At 46.1% G+C, this 17553-nt stretch overlaps 1 protein-coding gene and 1 long non-coding RNA gene across 5 annotated transcripts in view; one reads left to right on the top strand and one right to left on the bottom strand.

Annotated features, from left to right (window-relative positions):
• The window catches only part of CLCN2 (chloride voltage-gated channel 2), a 251259-nt gene that overhangs the window by 56460 nt on the left and 177246 nt on the right, over positions 1-17553 (bottom strand). For all 4 annotated transcript variants that reach the window (XM_063916600.1, XM_063916602.1, XM_063916604.1 and 1 more), the window contains 2 exons: positions 17205-17418; positions 13137-13270 (listed from right to left, as the gene is read on the bottom strand). In XM_063916600.1, the coding sequence (XP_063772670.1) occupies positions 13137-13270; positions 17205-17418 (348 nt within the window). The remainder of the gene's footprint in view (positions 1-13136; positions 13271-17204; positions 17419-17553) is intronic.
• Positions 1-17553, top strand: part of LOC134909586 (uncharacterized) — a 146825-nt gene that overhangs the window by 127872 nt on the left and 1400 nt on the right. The gene's annotated exons all lie outside the window — the stretch shown is intronic.

Below are 17553 nucleotides of genomic sequence, written 5' to 3'. Positions count from 1 at the left end.
AGTTTTCCAGTCAACACTGTATGGCTCACTTGTATAAGGAAGCGTATTTCTCTCACAGAGATCCTGCAGTCTTCCCAGGCAGTCTGCCCACACTAATCAGGCTAGCACCTGATTATAACTTACTTATATATTATAACCCTATAACCCACTTACACAGCTGAAACCCTGATTAGCCCTCTGTGAGGCCAAAGACCCGAACTGGGCCCAACGTCTGGAACTTGCCCTAGCTTTCTTTCAGGGCCCTTATCCAGCTTTTCCAATAAACTGAAAAGGTTCTGACAAAACAAAACATTTTCCTAGAAGTTTTCATTTTTCTAATACAGGTAAGACAAGAACCTGGGACAAACATACCTGCCCTCAAACACTATTCCAGTGTTCTTGTCACATATCCCCCTCCCCTGTTTCGACCTAGGGGCCGGAACACTTGTAGCCCCCAAACAGAAGATGCGAGACAATGCATCTGCGTTGGCCAATTGTGTACCCGGTCTATGTTCAACAGTAAACTTAAAATCCTGCAATGCTATAAACCATCTAGTTACCCGAGCATTCTGACCTCTATTTACATACATACATTTTAAAGGGGTGTGATCTGTCACTAGTCTGAATTGTCTACCCAAGAGGTAATATCTCAAGGTATCTAGTGCCCACTTAATGGCCAAAGCCTCCTTTTCCACAATGGCATACCTTTTTTCGTGCTCATTGAGTTTCCTACTCAAATAAATGATAGGGTGTTCGTCCCCATCTCTGGTTTGGGACAACACAACCCCTATCACTACCTCTGAGGCATCTGTCTGTACAACAAAATCTTTCGAAAAATCTGGTGTTATCAATACCGGTTGTGAACACAAAGCCACTTTTAATGTTTGGAACGCTTTTTCTGCATCAGGGATCCATTTCACCATATTTGACTGCTTCCCTTTGGTAAGGTCTGACAATGGCACTGCTGTGGTCGCAAAATTGGGAATAAACCGTCTATAGTACCCAGTTATTCCCAAAAAAGCCCTTACCTGTTTTTTATTCACTGGACGAGACCAGTTTTGAATAGCATCAATTTTATTCAATTGGGGCCTAATCAGACCTCTGCCTATGGTGAAGCCCAAGTATTTGACCTCCTCCATTGCGAGGCAGCACTTCTTTGGGTTAGCAGTTAATCCTGCCTCTCTGATTGAGTCCAGTACTGCTTGCACTTTAATCAAATGGGACCCCCAGTCTGTACTGTGAATTACCACATCATCCAAATAGGCAGCTGCATATTTTCTATGGGGCATCAAAATTTTATCCATCGCCCGTTGAAAGTTTGCTGGAGCCCCATGCAACCCAAAGGGTAACATCTTATACTGGTATAGCCCCACCGTAACCGAAAAGGATGTTTTTTGTTTTGCGCTATCAGTTAAAGGTATTTGCCAGTAACCTTTGATTAGGTCCAACGTGGTGAGAAACCTGGCTGTTCCCAGCCTTTCTATAAGCTCATCCACATGGGGCATGGGGTATGCGTCAAATTTGGACACCTCATTTAACTTACGAAAGTCATTACAGAAGTGTATGCTACCGTCTGGCTTCGGGATTAGAACTATGGGACTGGACCACTCACTGTTAGATTCCTCTATGACTCCAAGTTCTAACATGATTTTAACTTCTTTAGAAACAGCTTCTCGCTGAGCTTCAGGAATCCTATATGGCTTTAAATGGACCCTGACCCCTGGTTCTGTGACAATGTCATGTTTTATTATGGTCGTTCGGCCAGGCAGCTCTGAAAATATCTCCCTATTTTGGATGAGAAATTCTTTAACTTGATTGTTCTGATCAGATGATAATGTCTCTGACACCTTTACTGCGGGAAGCAACCGAGGTGAAGACACCGAAGGGCAAGGCTCCGCTGACAGAGACAACCTATCTTTCCAGGGTTTGATTAAGTTAACATGGTAGATTTGTTCGGGTTTTCTCTTTCCCGGTTGGTATACTTTGTAATTAACCTCATTCACTTTTTCCCTAATCTCAAATGGACCCTGCCATTTAGCTAGGTACTTGCTTTCCACAGTGGGTACCAAAACAAGAACTCCGGGAGCAAATTGGGCCTGTTCCATGTGCTCTCTGACAATAGGTACCACGGCTTCAATCCTAACCTGCATTTGTGTTACATGTTCAATAACGCTTCTATAAGGAGTGGGCTGTCCTTCCCACGTCTCTTTGGCAATGTCCAACAGCCCTCTGGGGTGTCTACCATACAACAAATCAAATGGAGAAAACCCCGTAGAGGACTGAGGAACTTCTCTGATGGCCATTAACAAGTAGGGCAACAAACAATCCCTGTTTTTCCCATCTCTATCAACAACCTTTTTTAACATACTTTTTAATGTTTTATTCAACCTTTCCACCAACCCATCAGTTTGGGGATGGTAGATGGACGTCCTGAGGTGAGTGACCTTAAATAATTTGCACAATTCTTTCATGATCCTTGACATAAATGGAGTACCTTGGTCAGTCAAAATGTCTTTTGGTATTCCCACTCTACTAAAAACCTGCACCAGCTCCCTAGCTATCACCTTGGTTGTGATAGTGCGTAAAGGGACAGCCTCAGGATATCGAGTGGCATAGTCCATAATTACCAGGATATACTAATGGCCCCAAGCGGACTTTAACAAGGGCCCCACGAGATCCATGGCTATTCTGTCAAACGGGACCTCTATAATAGGCATGGGAATTAGTGGGCTCCTGAAATGGGGCCTAGGGGCATGGTACTGGCATTCAGGACAGGAAGAACAATATTCAGACACTTCTTTATAAACCCCTGGCCAAAAGAACCTTTGTAAAACTCTTTCAGTGTTTTTTTCTGCCCCTAAATGTCCTGCTGTAACGTGACTATGAGCTAAATCTAGTACCGTTCTCCGATAAGGCTGGGGAACTACCAGCTGTTCCACCACATGCTCACCCTTTATGACAATGTGGTACAAGAGCTCATTACAGATGGCCATGTGGGGATACGTAACCCTGTCACCTGGTACCACAGGTTCCCCATTAACAATCTTAACATTCTCTCTAGCCTTTATCAAGGTAGGATCCTTTAACTGTTCAGACGCAAACAGATCCTTCTTTACCTCCAGGTCAGGCACGCTTTCAGTTCTAACTACTATGTCTCTGTTCCCAGCAAGAGGGTCCTCACTGGACTCCCCATCTGTCACTTCCCCAGCCAAACTAGCAAAAGGCAAAGGGTCAGAAAGTTCCGAAGACACACATACATCCAGAAAATGACCGGTATTATCAACTGGCTCTTTACTTCTCACATCTGTTGATAAACGTGATACCCACAGTTTCCAAAAATGAGGAAAATCCCTCCCTATTATGGCCTCATGCACCAAGGTGGGGACCAGTCCTACTTTAACCATTGCTGACCCACAACAAGTTTCTATATTCACTTCAGCAGTGACATAATGTTGGGTATCCACATGTATGCAAGTTACCCCAATAGGTATTTGCTGGACCTTTAAGGGGTTCACTAACCCAGCTTTCACGAGGGTAACTAAACTTCCTGAATCTAGCAAGGCCTCTACCCGGTTACCCTCTAAGAACACATTACACATTTGTTTTTCCAGCTCAGGTGAAGGTACCACAGTACAGGCTAACCTAGCAAAGAAAGACATTCTGCGACATTCAAAGGCAGCATCACATTGGCAATAACATGACCTGGCATACCACACCTAAAACATTTAACCACACGATTATCAACCCGTTTGGGCAGCATAGACCATTCTAGCCCCATTGGCCTGTCTCCAGGGCCAGTGTTTACAGTCTCTCCAGCCTTGCGTTCTCTTAACCACCCAGCAACGTTTTCCCACGGAACAGTCTTACCAGTCTTTACTGAAGGGCGCTGTCGAGGATCTATGGGTTGCTGGGTGGTCATCAATAATTCCTCTGCTGCCAAATATCTCTCTACCATGTCCACTAATTGGTCAGCAGTACCCGGGTTTCCATGGCTCACCCACTTGCGCAGGACCATGGGCAAAGATCTCAAATAGCGGTCCATGACGACTCTTTCAACCATCTGGGGACCAGTTAATGTCTCTGGCTGTAACCATTTTTTTGTTAGCTGAATAAGGTCGTGCATCTGGGAGCGAGGAGGCTTCTCCATGGCGTACACCCTTTGTGCTCGTACTGACAGCGTGACTCCCAGGCGGGTCAGGATCTCAGTCTTTAGTTTATCATAGTCCCGAGCCTCAGCAGGGCTTAAATCAAAGTAAGCGTTTTGGGGCTCACCTGACAGAAAAGGTGCCAGCAGACTGGCCCACTGTGCTTTTGGCCAGTTCTCACGCTCGGCAGTCCTTTCAAACGTGGTCAGGTAGGCTTCCACATCATCAGCCTCTGTCATTTTCTGCAGGAAGTGACTGGCCCGTATAGAACTAGAGCTGGACGGAGCACTGACGGCCACATCTCCAATCCGGGCTGCAAGGCTCTGCACCACTTCTGTTAAGACCTCTCGCTGTAGTCTCCAATTTTCCTCCATTGCCACCTGCTGCTGTCTGTTGGCCTTCTGCTGAGCCGCTGTAGCTTGCAGCAGGGCTTAAAGAAGTTCCTCCATGTCGACAGATTTTTCAGGCGGCTTTGTAGCTGCTTTCACCCAGGACATATATCAAACCCTCAGGGGTGAGTCTCAGCAACTTCACACTGGGCTGTATCTGCATAAACCACCATTTTCTGCAGGCCTCATAAAGCTGCTGCTTTCACTTATGCGCAGAACGGAATGCTCGCATTCTCCACCAAGTTCTAACACTGTAAGGGAACAAGGTGCCGTTTCGTGGGTTAAATGGCAGCAAGCAGCAGCTGAGGAATCACACAAGTCCAGTGTGTGGTGCAACTGGCCACGGCCAGTTTTATTAAGCAGAAAACAAAACAAACATCAAAAGAAAATACCTTGCCTGTTCGGCACTAACTAAACAAAAGACGTTCCTAACTGTCTCTAAACAAAAAAACACAGAGTTTTCCAGTCAACACTGTATGGCTCACTTGTATAAGGAAGCGTATTTCTCTCACAGAGATCCCTGCAGTCTTCCCAGGCAGTCTTCCCACACTAATCAGGCTAGCAGCCCTATAACCCACTTACACAGCTGAAACCCTGATTAGCCCTCTGTGAGGCCAAAGACCCGAACTGGGCCCAACGTCTGGAACTTGCCCTAGCTTTTTTTCAGGGCCCTTATCCAGCTTTTCCAATAAACTGAAAAGGTTCTGACAAAACAAAACATTTTCCTAGAAGTTTTTATTTTTCTAATACAGGTAAGACAAGAACCTGGGACAAACATACCTGCCCTCAAACACTATTCCAGTGTTCTTGTCACAATATATATATATATATATATATATATATATATATTTTTTTTTTTTTTTTTTTTAATTATATATATATATATAAATAGAAAGAAATTATTGCGCCACTTGTGTTCATCAACGTCTATGTATCCTGAATGTGAAATGTACCAAACAAATGGATCTGACACTCCCTAAGAATTTAAAAGGGCGTCTGCTTACCCCCAGACAGGGATGGCGGTTCCCTGGAGCATAAAATTAAATACACAAATGGGGGGAGGGGGTTTAGCGACCAATGGTGTCTAAAAACTCACACTATAGGTAAATGAGTAGAATGTAAAATACAGTTTATTTACGTACAAATTTAAAACAAATCTTTTTCTAAAAAATGGGATAAAAGGTATACACACATAATATATAATACCAGTTAAAATGAATAAATGATAAAAAGTTCCTTAACTTGGTATGCAGTCCCCCCATTTGTATATATATATATATATATATAACGGGTGTGGTATGGTATGCCGGCGGCCGGGCTCCCGGCAACCAGCATGTCAGCGCCAGAAAACCCGACCACCGGCTTACCAACACGCTGCAGGCACGGTGGCGCGCTACGCTATCTATTCTCCCTCCAGGGGGGTCGTGGACCCCCACGAGGGAGAAAAACTGTCGGTATGCCGGCTGTCGGGATTCCAGCGAGGGTATACTGTGCGCCGGGATCCCGACAGTCGGCAACCTGAAGACCACCCATATAAAACAATGCACAGTAGATACTGTATGTATATCTATTGTACTAAATATTTAGGTAGAAGTACACTTGTTCTTAACTAACACTGTCTAAAATAACATGTAGAATACTTAAGTGACTGTAAATGCACAGCGCTGATGAGGCAGGCGGATTTACAGAGGAGACATTGCTCTGCAGTCCCGGAGATCAGCCGCAGATACTTGTGTAAAGAGGGCGCCCAAATCTCTGTCAGGGAGTGAGGGTGAGTGAGAAACAGCTCCAGGGCGGGAACACCAGCAGTAGCCTTATCCCCTATGCTGGTCCTCACCACCGGGTACTGTGTAGACTTGTTAAAAGGATTTTTCTGAAATCCGACCTGTACTCCCTGCCCTGGTGGATATAGTGGGGTCCCTGTACGGCCACAGTGTCCACGCCAGCGGCGCAGTCCGTCTCCTAAGACCGCGACCGGAACGCAATTTCAGTGGGTCCCACCGGGGGGACCCTCTTACCTACTCCCAAAGAAGCAGCCACGCGATCCTGTAGAGCGACAGCGGCGTGTGCCTGGAAACCGGAGCACCTCTGCTGCAAGTACCCGGGAACTTGGCCAGCGGGAGTATGCGGCACTGCTAGGGAGGTGTTGGAGCCGCAGCACAGTATGTCACTAGGACATAAAAGTGCTGCAGCCCTTGAAGAATCTTTTAACCAAAGCTCTTTTCAGGGCTGCCTAGCGCAGTCCCCCCCGCCGCCCCCGCTCTTCCCCGTTAAGTGATCTGATCTGCAGGCACCAAACTGAGCTCCAGTGTTCGGAGGCGGGGTTAGTGGAGGCCATGCAATGCATCCTGGGAACAGTCAAAGCTTTAGCCTGTTGATGCCTCTAGATCAAGATCCAACTCTACATCCCCGATGTATTCCCTGTGGAACACAGTGTACTGCAGAAATAATGATTTTGGAAGCAAGGACAATGCTTGATGTTCCAAATAGTTAAATCACAAAACATAGATACACATGGATACTATATAAACAGGTGGGGTGCAGCAATGCATAATTTGCGGTCAAACCTCCAAAAGCTTGGCTGCTTCCCGCATATGCACTAAGTGCCGGAATGTATATCTTGGATATTAGTGGTATCATCACAAGTTAGTTAAAATGTAGACCAGTGGTTCCCAAACTCGGTCCTCAAGGAGCACTAATAGTCCAGGTTTTGAAGATATCCATGGCTCAACACGGATAGTTAAATTATATTGACTGAGGTACTAATTAAGTCACCTGTGGCCAAGAATGGATATACTTAAAACCTGGACTGTTAGTTCCCCTTAAGGACCAAGTTTGGGAACCACTAAGTAGACCATCTATACTAATCCTGATGAACAATGGTGTATGGGTTGTACTTACTGCATCATGGAGCCATTAGCTTACAAGTATGCCTCTAATTTGCTATCCATGTGGTAACTCCCAATGCACAAAAGCATTGCTGTGCTGCACAATGGAGGTAACGGTAAAGGGCAAATATTTCTTATTTTACTTCACTCATTTCTCATTGCTATGGAGACCAGGCATCTTCAGTTGCTATGGTAACAAAGCTGGTTAGGTAAAGGAGAAATGAGGTTGATCCTGGAGTGACACTTCTATAACCATAACAGGTGGTGTGACTAATAAAATAACCCATGACACACACATGTGGCTTATAACCCCATCACTGTAATTTAGCATCATGCCATATTCTACGCAGAATCATTTTAGTTTTGCTTAAAGAGCGACTCCCAAAACTGAAAAATTCGATAATGCAATACTATAAAAAATTAATACATGGAAAAAAAAGAAAGAAGAGAAGCATGCATGGGAATGGGAGAGCATCGAAACAGAATTGGTAGAAAGTTTTGCAATATAGAACTAACTGATCACTCTTTTTTAATTTAAAGTGGACTGTCCCCTGCACCCGGATGAGTTTAATTTGCTGGCCGTAGGGATCCAGGCGGTTGGGATACCGACGCCGGAATCCCAACAGCCGACAATGCAGCCAGCTAAGATCCCAGTGCACCAGGGCTATTCCCATTCCTGAGTATCCACAACACCCATACAGATCCTGTGGTGAGCGCAGCGAACTCGCAAGGGGACTCTTGGCGCTCGCCCCGCTGCCAGCATTCTGGTGGGCGGGATGCCGCTGTTGTAATATTGACAGATGGCATCCCTTCCGCCGGTCACCCATACTGACTCCTTACTGTGTGTGTATCTGGAACTATGTGCAAAAAAGATTGCTAACCGCTCAATCAGCTCACTAGTGATTATAGCGATCATTTGCCAACCTCTCTCCATTCCTGATTTCATAATGAGGCAAGCGAGATGTGCTCACACCACTTACTGCACAGCACATGTCAGCTTTCCCCATAGGAATGGTACAGGCAGCATGCTGGGCACATTATGTAAGTAAAAGCACTCAAGGTACTTCAAGCACCCAATTTAGCTCAGATACACGCAGGCTTTGATATATATATATATTTGTTTAAATCTTTTTATTTATACTAGTCTTGAAGGTACTGTACACAAACTTTCTTTGCTGTGTGTAAAAAAGCATATGTGAAATAAGGTATGTTTAGTTGTTCTATTCTGAAAATGGACATTTTTGCAAACTAATTGCACACAGTGAAATAGGGAAAGGTGCTGATTTGTACAGCCCTGATGGGGGGGAGGGGGGAGGGACACACACAAACGTTGGCCATTCGTTGCACATTTAGCACACTTTGGCACACAGCCCTTTCTTCCTGCAAAATGACGGATTTCTCCAGCACTCAGGTCAGATTTTGTCCTTGCAGGAAAGAACAATTCTAGGCATAATTCGGCAAATGTAATAACACATTCCAGCCAACATACAAACATGACTCAAAAAGACAGTCCTGACATCAGCTCATTTTCATCATTAATTAAAAACATAAATAAAGCTACACCAAGCGATATTTTGTGACCGCTTCCCTTGCTGTTGGCTGCTGAGGAGTAGAACACTGTTTTCTACATTTTACATGTACTTCTATGATTATATTTAATAATTTTGACAATTCATTTTGTCACATACAGGTAGAGTCGGATTAGTAACAGGGCAACTAGGGCCATCACCTAGGGGTCCCCCACACTTGGAGGGCCCCACATATAGCTACATCACCAACATGGGGGCTTTCTAGCATATATTAACCGGGATTTCTTATTAACAATGTTATTGGTAGAGGCCCCCACAAATTAGTTGCCCTGGGGCCCCCATAAACCTTAATCCATACCCTGCATACTGTGTTTTTACTTAGTACCTATAGTTGAAGATTATTACATATTGCAGTTTTACTTAGTGGATTTGGGTGTTTTATCACTATAGTTCTCTTTGGGATTAAAAACAGGGTAGGGTGTACAGCACTGTGGCTAGGGATGGAAGTTGGGGTCGGGTGTACAGCACTGTGGCTAGGGATGGAAGTTGGGGCTGGGTATACAGCACTGTGGCTAGGGATGGAAGCTGTGGCTGGGTATACAGCACTGTGGCTAGGGATGGAAGTTGGGGCTCGGTATACAGCACTGTGGCTAGGGATGGAAGCTGGGGCTGGGTATACAGCACTGTGGCTAGGGATGGAAGCTGGGGCTGGGTGTACAGCACTGTGGCTAGGGATGGAAGCTGGGGCTGAGTATACAGCACTGTGGCTAGGGATGGAAGCTGGGGCTGGGTATACAGCACTGTGGCTAGAGATGGAAGCTGGGGCTGGGTATACAGCACTGTGGCTAGGGATGGAAGCTGGGGCTGGGTATACAGCACTGTGGCTAGGGATGGAAGCTGGGGCTGGGTATACAGCACTGTGGCTAGGGATGGAAGCTGGGGCTGGGTATACAGCACTGGGATGGAAGTTGGGGCTGGGTATACAGCACTGTGGCTAGGGATGGAAGCTGGGGCTGGGTATACAGCACTGTGGCTAGGGATGGAAGCGGGGGCTGGGTATACAGCACTGTGGCTAAGGATGGAAGCTGGGGCTGGGTATACAGCACTGTGGCTAGGGATGGAAGCTGGGGCTGAGTATACAGCACTGTGGCTAGGGATGGAAGCTGGGGCTGGGTATACAGCACTGTGGCTAGGGATGGAAGCTGGGGCTGGGTATACAGCACTGTGGCTAGGGATGGAAGCTGGCGCTGGGCATACAGCACTGTGGCTAGGGATGGAAGCTGGGGCTGGGTATACAGCACTGTGGCTAGGGATGGAAGCTGGGGCTGGGTATACAGCACTGTGGCTAGGGATGGAAGCTGGGGCTGGGTATACAGCACTGTGGCTAGGGATGGAAGCTGGGGCTGGGTATACAGCACTGGCTAGGGATGGAAGCTGGGGCTGGGTATACAGCGCCGAGGCTCAGGATGGAAGTTGATGCTGGGTATAGAGCACTGTGGCTCGGGATGGAAGATGGGCTGGGTATACCGCACTGTAGTTTGGGATGAAGTGGAGTATACAGGAATAATGCTCGGGATGGTAGCTGGGGCTGGGTATACAGCACTGTGGCTAGGGATGGAAGCTGGGGCTGGGGCTGGGTATACAGCACTGTGGCTCTGGATAGCAGTTGGTGCTGGGTATAAAACACTAAGGCCCGAGATGGAAGTTGGGTACTGGGTATAAAGCACTAAGGCTCGGGATAGTAGTTGGTGCTGGGTATAAAACACTAAGGCCCGGGATGGAAGTTGAGTACTGGGTATAAAGCACTGTGGCTTGGGATAGAAGCTAGGTATACAGCAGTAAAGCTCGGGATGGAAGTTGGGACTGGGTATAGAACACTGCGGCTTGGGATGAAAGCGAAGTATGCAGCAGTAAAGCTTAGGATGGAAGCTGGAGCTGGTTATACATCACTGTGGCTCGGGATGGAAGTAGGGACTGGGTATACAGCACTGCAGCTTGGGATGAAAGCTAAGTATGCAGCAGCAAAGCTTATGATGGAAGCTGGAGCTGGGTATACAGCACTGTGGCTCGGGATGGAAGTTGGGTACTGGGTATAAAGCACTGTGGCTCTGGATAGTAGTTGGTGCTGGGTATAAAACACTAAGGCTCGGGATGGAATATGGGTCTGCGTATAGAGCACTAAGGCTCGGGATGGAAGTTGGGGCTGCGTATATAGAGCACTTGGGATGAAGCTGGGTATACAGCAGAAAATCTCAGGATAAAACCTGGGGCTGGGTATAGAGCACTGTGGATTAGGATTGATGTTGGTGCTGGGTATACAGCACGGTGGATCGGGATGGAAGTTGGGGCTGAGTATACAGCACTGTGGCTCGGGATTGAAGTTGGGGCAGGGTATAGAGCACTGTGGCTCAGGATGGGAGTGGGGTATACTGTACAGCAGTAAAGCTTGGGATGGAAGTTGGGGCTGGGCATACAGCACTGTGGCACGGAATGGAAATTGGGGCTGGGTATACAGCACTGTGGCTTGAGATGGACATTCCACTGGGTATAGAGCACTGTAGCTTGGGTTAGAAGTTGGTGCTGGGTATAGAGTAGTAAAGCTCGGGATGGACGCTGGGGCTGGGTAGACACTGTGTGTCTGGCCTGGATGGAGTTGGGTATACAGCACTGTGATTCTGGCCTGGATGGAGTTGAGTGTACAGCACTGTGTGTCTGGCCTGGATGGAGTTGGGTATACTGTACAGCACTGATTCTGGCCTGGGTGGAGTTGGTATATAGTATTGTAATTCGGCCTGGATGGAGCTGGGTCTGTAGCACTGCGTGTCTGGCCTGGATGGAGTTGGGTATACAGCACTGTGATTCTGGCCTGGATGGAGTTGGGTATACAGCACTGTGATTCTGGTCTGGGTGAAGCTGGGTATACAGCACTGTGTGTCTGGCATGGATGAAGTTGGGTCTACAGCACTATGATTCAAACCTATACTCCTACCTACAACTCTTTACTCTGAAATGTGGGGGGATGCCCAGCAGAGGGCAAGTCCACCCCGCATGCCGGGTCCTGACTCTCCGCAAATATGTGTGCACATCACAAGATGGCGATGCGCTCACATGTTCAGGGTTGCCCTCTGCCTACGTAGCCTAGCTGCTAAGGCAGACGGCTGGCCGCCACAGCATAGGAAAACAATATGTAACAATATGTGACCGCAGGACATTTTACTCTTAAGGCTACATATTGTTTTCCTATGGTGGTGACATTGGCTTCAAGCTACATCACATCGCTCACCATTACCATTGAAAGCTGCGCCCTCCCTCCCCACTAACATCGTGGGCTCCCGCTCAGTGATGTTCGGCAAGAGAGCACATTACTTCACCTGCAAGCAGCAGCAATCATACACGCCGGCTTCCCTCATCACGGGGTCACCTGTAATCTAGCGAGCGGTAAGCATACATTTAAAGAGTGAGCGTTTTAATAACCACCACAAAACCATCTAGTTGTGACAATTTCTATTAAGCTGGCCAGCTGGAACTAAATGAAACTTGACCAATTGTATGCCCTAGAGGATTAGCGGGACTGCACCAAAATACTACATTCAGAATAACTATGTATGTAATGTTTTCCTTTTTAATGAGACTTTCTTTTTTACTTTTTAAATATGTATAAATAAATATAAAATTAATTAATGCTATTTGCGGCTACCTTTTATGTTTTTGTTTTTTTCAGTGCACACTTGCCCAATCTTATACTTGGTGCAAAAGATACATCTGAATACATGGTATTTACTCTTCTGTACAACTCTCTCTAGCCCGCAGCTTCATTGGCACGCCCTCACTAAACTTTGCTACACCTCCTCAGTTGTAAAGGAAGATGCAATATCAAGCTCTGCAGCTCCTGTACATGTGTTCACCTGGTTCCGGAGCATGTGTAGTGCGGAAATGTGCAGGAAACATGCTACAAACAGGCAAATGTTTACTCAGCATCTGTTCCTAGGCCGAGTTGGACGTTTGCCTGTTTGTACCCACATGGGAAAACTACATTTGGGTGAGCACATACAGAGGTGCTGTAAGGACTTGTAGGCACACTGGCACTGAGAGAGATGTTGGTCAGTATTTTGTTGTACAGTAGTTTGTAAATGAGCCTGTGTCTAAGAGGAAGACTGATAATAAGAGCACAGCCCCTTCACCTATGCCGTGGTGTTCTCATCATACCTGCTGTCTCCACCAATGCCAAGTTCTTCATGCGACAGTCTGTCAGCAGTTCCTGTAGTTCCCGGTACTTGGTGTTCAGTGTCACAAAGGGAATGTTTCTCAGCATTATGTCCTCAACCCGCACATTGTACCTCCTGCAATGCAAACATAAATAATCTATGTCACACACCACCAAGGAGGTCTATTCATAGCTAATCTCTTATTACCTTAACACTTTATAACAGAGGTTGAGTATCCCTTATCCAAAATCACACATTTTTGGTTCCCCTACTGAGACAATGACACATATACATATATATTATATTATATATCTATATATACACATAATATATATGTCATTATCTCAGTAGAGAACCCAAAAATATGGCATTCTCAATTTTGGATAAGGGATACTCAACCTGTAATTTATCATTTGAGGCACCTCACATATAAACAAAGATGATACTCTGAATTAGTGTTAACCTTTAAAATACATTATTCCAAAGAATTTATTTGGATTAGTAAGCAGTGTCATTTGCTTTTATAGGCCATGTATTGAGCGATGCCATCTACAGATAACCACAATAAAGCAGCCCTTTGTTACTAACAACACATTTATTATCATAGGAGCCGGTCACATAGGACACCCTGGAGACAGGGAGACTGCAACTACCAAGACGCACCAAGCGTTAATGCAGCAGTGTCTATAGATGCTGCGCGTGGGTGTCTCTTGCACATTCAGATGCACAAACGTACACCAGGGAATTGCATAAGGATAACAACTGCTGCATAAAATGCAAAGGCGGCAGCGACTGCGTCCAACTCAGAATTAGGCCCTAATTTAAGATGTTTAAACAAACAAAATGTACAGTATAGGAACAATGTAAGCCTGTGGTTCTGGAAACCAGATGTGTTTATTTTCAGCCACGGGCAATACAAAGGAGGTCGGGTGTGGTTTCCAGGACCACAGGCTTACCTGTTACCGGCTGTTACATGGCCGGCAGGGGGGAGAGAGTGCAACAAAGCCCCTTGCGTGCTCACTGCGCTCGCCACGCAGCAGGCTCACCACAGGTTCCATTCCCACTCTGTGGGTGCTGTGGACACCCACGAGTGGGAATAGTTCCTGTTGGTCGGCATGCCGACCAGCGGGATTTTCAGATGCCGCAACCCATACAAAGTACTGCAAGATTGATATACAGTTGTGATACTAGGGTTAGGTTTTGGGGTTAGGGTAAGGCTACAATAACCAAAACATCATATACTGGACCTTCTTATGGATCCTCTACTGGAGCTACTGTATGTACCTCTATTGCCATGCTTTCTTTGAACTAAAAACTTGTTTTGTTGTTTTATAAAAAAAATATCATATGCCGACATTCTGGCATCGACATGTAATATGTTGACATTTTGAATGTGTGAACATTTTAGCCATGTTGACCAAATTGCATGCTGACAAACTGGTTGTTGACCTAACATCCATATCAACATTCAGAACCTGTCGACATACTGAATGTCAGCCATCTGAACGTCAACCAGTCATATTACACAAAATCTGGTCAGCCACGGTATTCTAGACCTGTACAGCGGTCATTTGTTGCGTATTAAAGAAATTGGCCAAGCTGTAGTTTTTAGTCATGTAGCATCTACAAAGTACTGCAAAATCACATCTGACGTTTACGGACACGTACTGTACAGGCTTTTACTCATGGAAGGGCCACATGTGCATAACATGAAATACTCTTCTGCGGCCTACTGCAGGTTGCTGTGTTTGCGGTTTTACCCTCCTGTCATTTGGGAGTTTTGGTGCGTTAAGACTTTTGACAGACTTTACACCAGTTTCCCTCAGTTATAAGGGGCTAATGTAGAGTTGAACACAAATGCGCGCACAGAAATAGCAGATATTTGCTGGTGGTATGCAGAGCTGTACATCTCTCTGTGTACTTAGTTTCATACCCATCATCATCATTACCAGTTTGTACTTCCAAAATCAGCTCTAAAAACAGGACTCTTTACCCATAACCATAGCTCTATCTACCCTGCAATTCCATCGATACGCCCTCACTGAACTTTTCCTATGTGCAAATGTCCACATACAACCCATTTATTACCTTACATCCAAAGAAGAGATGCTACTGAAATGCATGCGCTCAGCCTCGGAGTATGTGCAGTGCGAAAACATATATGATACCCTCCATAAACAGACTTGCACTAAACACGAGCCCCCAAAAATGTCTGTTTATCTATAAAAGGTTAGATCTGTGACAATGGGCTTAAATCAAATCTCGAAGGATCTGAGTTGCATGTCGCAAAGTAACGATGTTCAGTATAGGTCCTGCATCATTGCATGCACTACTGTTGCAGGCGTCAAGAGATTGACAGTTTGCAATTGTTTGGGGGGCAGCGACGGCCTCAGTTTACCAAAACAGGGGCATGTTGCTGGAGGAGTGCTGACTGGAAATTTCCGGGCCTCTCGGCCGGAGCTGTGGCAGCCGGCTTGCGTGACCCTATGGGTCACCCAGCTGGCCAATGGTGTCGCAGATGATGCAATGCTGCGTCCTAGGATGTAGCACGGATCACTAATGCATGCAGGGTGTATCTACTTATATCAGACGCCTCCTGCTGCAATACCATATGTATCACTGCTGCTTCCAAGTACGCAGCAGAAATACCACCTCCAACTGTATTTGAATTAGGCCCAATGTACGGTACATGCAAGGGACTGGATCTGTAAATACTACTGAACTTCTCATGGCTTCTAGTATAAGGCCTTATTTGAATAGCTAAATGGCATTATTATCCTTTATTTACAGTATATGGGGCCACAAAAGATCCGCAGCGCCCAATTACAGAGTACATAAACAAAATAATCAAAACAGGAAAATAGTGACTTACAGTTGGAGACATTATAGGACAAGTATAGGGTAAATAAACATAGCTACGGTGGCATATGACACCGACATAAGTATCAGGATGGCAGAAAACTGGATTTGGCGGCGTTGAAGACTGTTTTAAGTATGCAAAGAATAAGTACACAAGGGTTGAGGACCCGGCTCGTAAAAGCTTACATTCTAAAGGGGAGGGGCATGTTTAGTTCTCTATAAAGAAATACAGACATGTCCTCATACACGATTGCGGCAGTTGTGCAAAAGGATCCCTTCTCGGCGCACCAGATCCCATACAATCCGTCTTGCGCTGAAAGTCTTCTGCTCGAATATGAGCCATGCTGAGAGGTATAGTGTCTTTTTGCTGAAACGTGCTTCTTAATTGTAATGTGATACACAAGACTACTTCAGGAGACTGCACTGATTCATTTCATATACAATACTTGTATATCTGTGTGCGACGGAGTCTGGATCTGTATATGAAGTGCTACAATGCAGTAGCAGCTGCTTTTTTTCACGCCAAAGTTATGTTGTGCTTCGTGTACATATTCAGGCTCTGCTGCACACAGATATACAGTACAAGTGACACATATTAATCAGTGCAGTCTTGTAAAGCGATTTTGTCAGATCACACTGTGATTAAGACGCACATTTGAGAGGATGGGTCTGGTATGGGATGCCGGCGGTCGGGCTCCTGGCGACCAGCATACCGGTGCCGGGAGCCCGACCGCCGGCTTACCGACAGTGTGGCGAGCGCAAATGAGCCCCTTGCGGGCTTGCTGCGCTCGCCACGCTGCGGGAACGGTGGCGCGCTACGCGCACCACGCTATTTTATCCTCCCTCCAGGGGGGTCGTGGACCCCGACAAGGGAAAATAAGTGTCGGTATGCCGGCTGTCGGGATTCCGGTGCCGGTATACTGTGCGCCGGTATCCCGACAGCCGGCATACTGAAGACCACCCTGAGAGGATGAGAGACACTACACTGCTCGGCATGGTTCACTCGCTCTGCATGGTGTACTGAGACTAGAAGTATGAGGACACATCTGTGTGTTTATTCTTGGAAAAAAGTATGCAGTGTATACAGTCTCTGCATTCACTACTCTGATAAACAACTATATTTAGCAAATCAATTGAAATAAAAATGAATTAATGGACATTAAGATGAATTACAGTTATTCTATGTCAATACAACATATCCAATACTCACTCCTGATGGCCAAACCCCAGTTCTGGGAGGTAGGGCAGCTTCTTGATGCGAATAATACTGTCATAAAGGGACGGCTGCAGACTCTGAGCCACTGCATTTGCCAGAATGACTGCAATCATCACTGGAAGGATATGGGAAATCTGCCCTGTTAGCTCAAACACAATGACGGCAGTGGACACAGTGTGTGTGACAGCTCCAGAAAGTGCTGCGGCTCCTGGAGAAGGCAACAAAGCAGAGGTATTCAACATGAGCCCTCAAGCTGTGGAACAAAACATCCCAGAATGCCCTGCCACACTTTTAGCATGCCCTAATATCAAAACTATGGTAGAGGCATGCTAGGATGTGTAGT

This window comes from Pseudophryne corroboree, chromosome 4 (genome assembly GCF_028390025.1).
Source record: "Pseudophryne corroboree isolate aPseCor3 chromosome 4, aPseCor3.hap2, whole genome shotgun sequence".
In the NCBI taxonomy this organism is placed as follows: domain Eukaryota; kingdom Metazoa; phylum Chordata; class Amphibia; order Anura; family Myobatrachidae; genus Pseudophryne; species Pseudophryne corroboree.
This window is presented reverse-complemented; position numbering and strand designations above follow the sequence as displayed.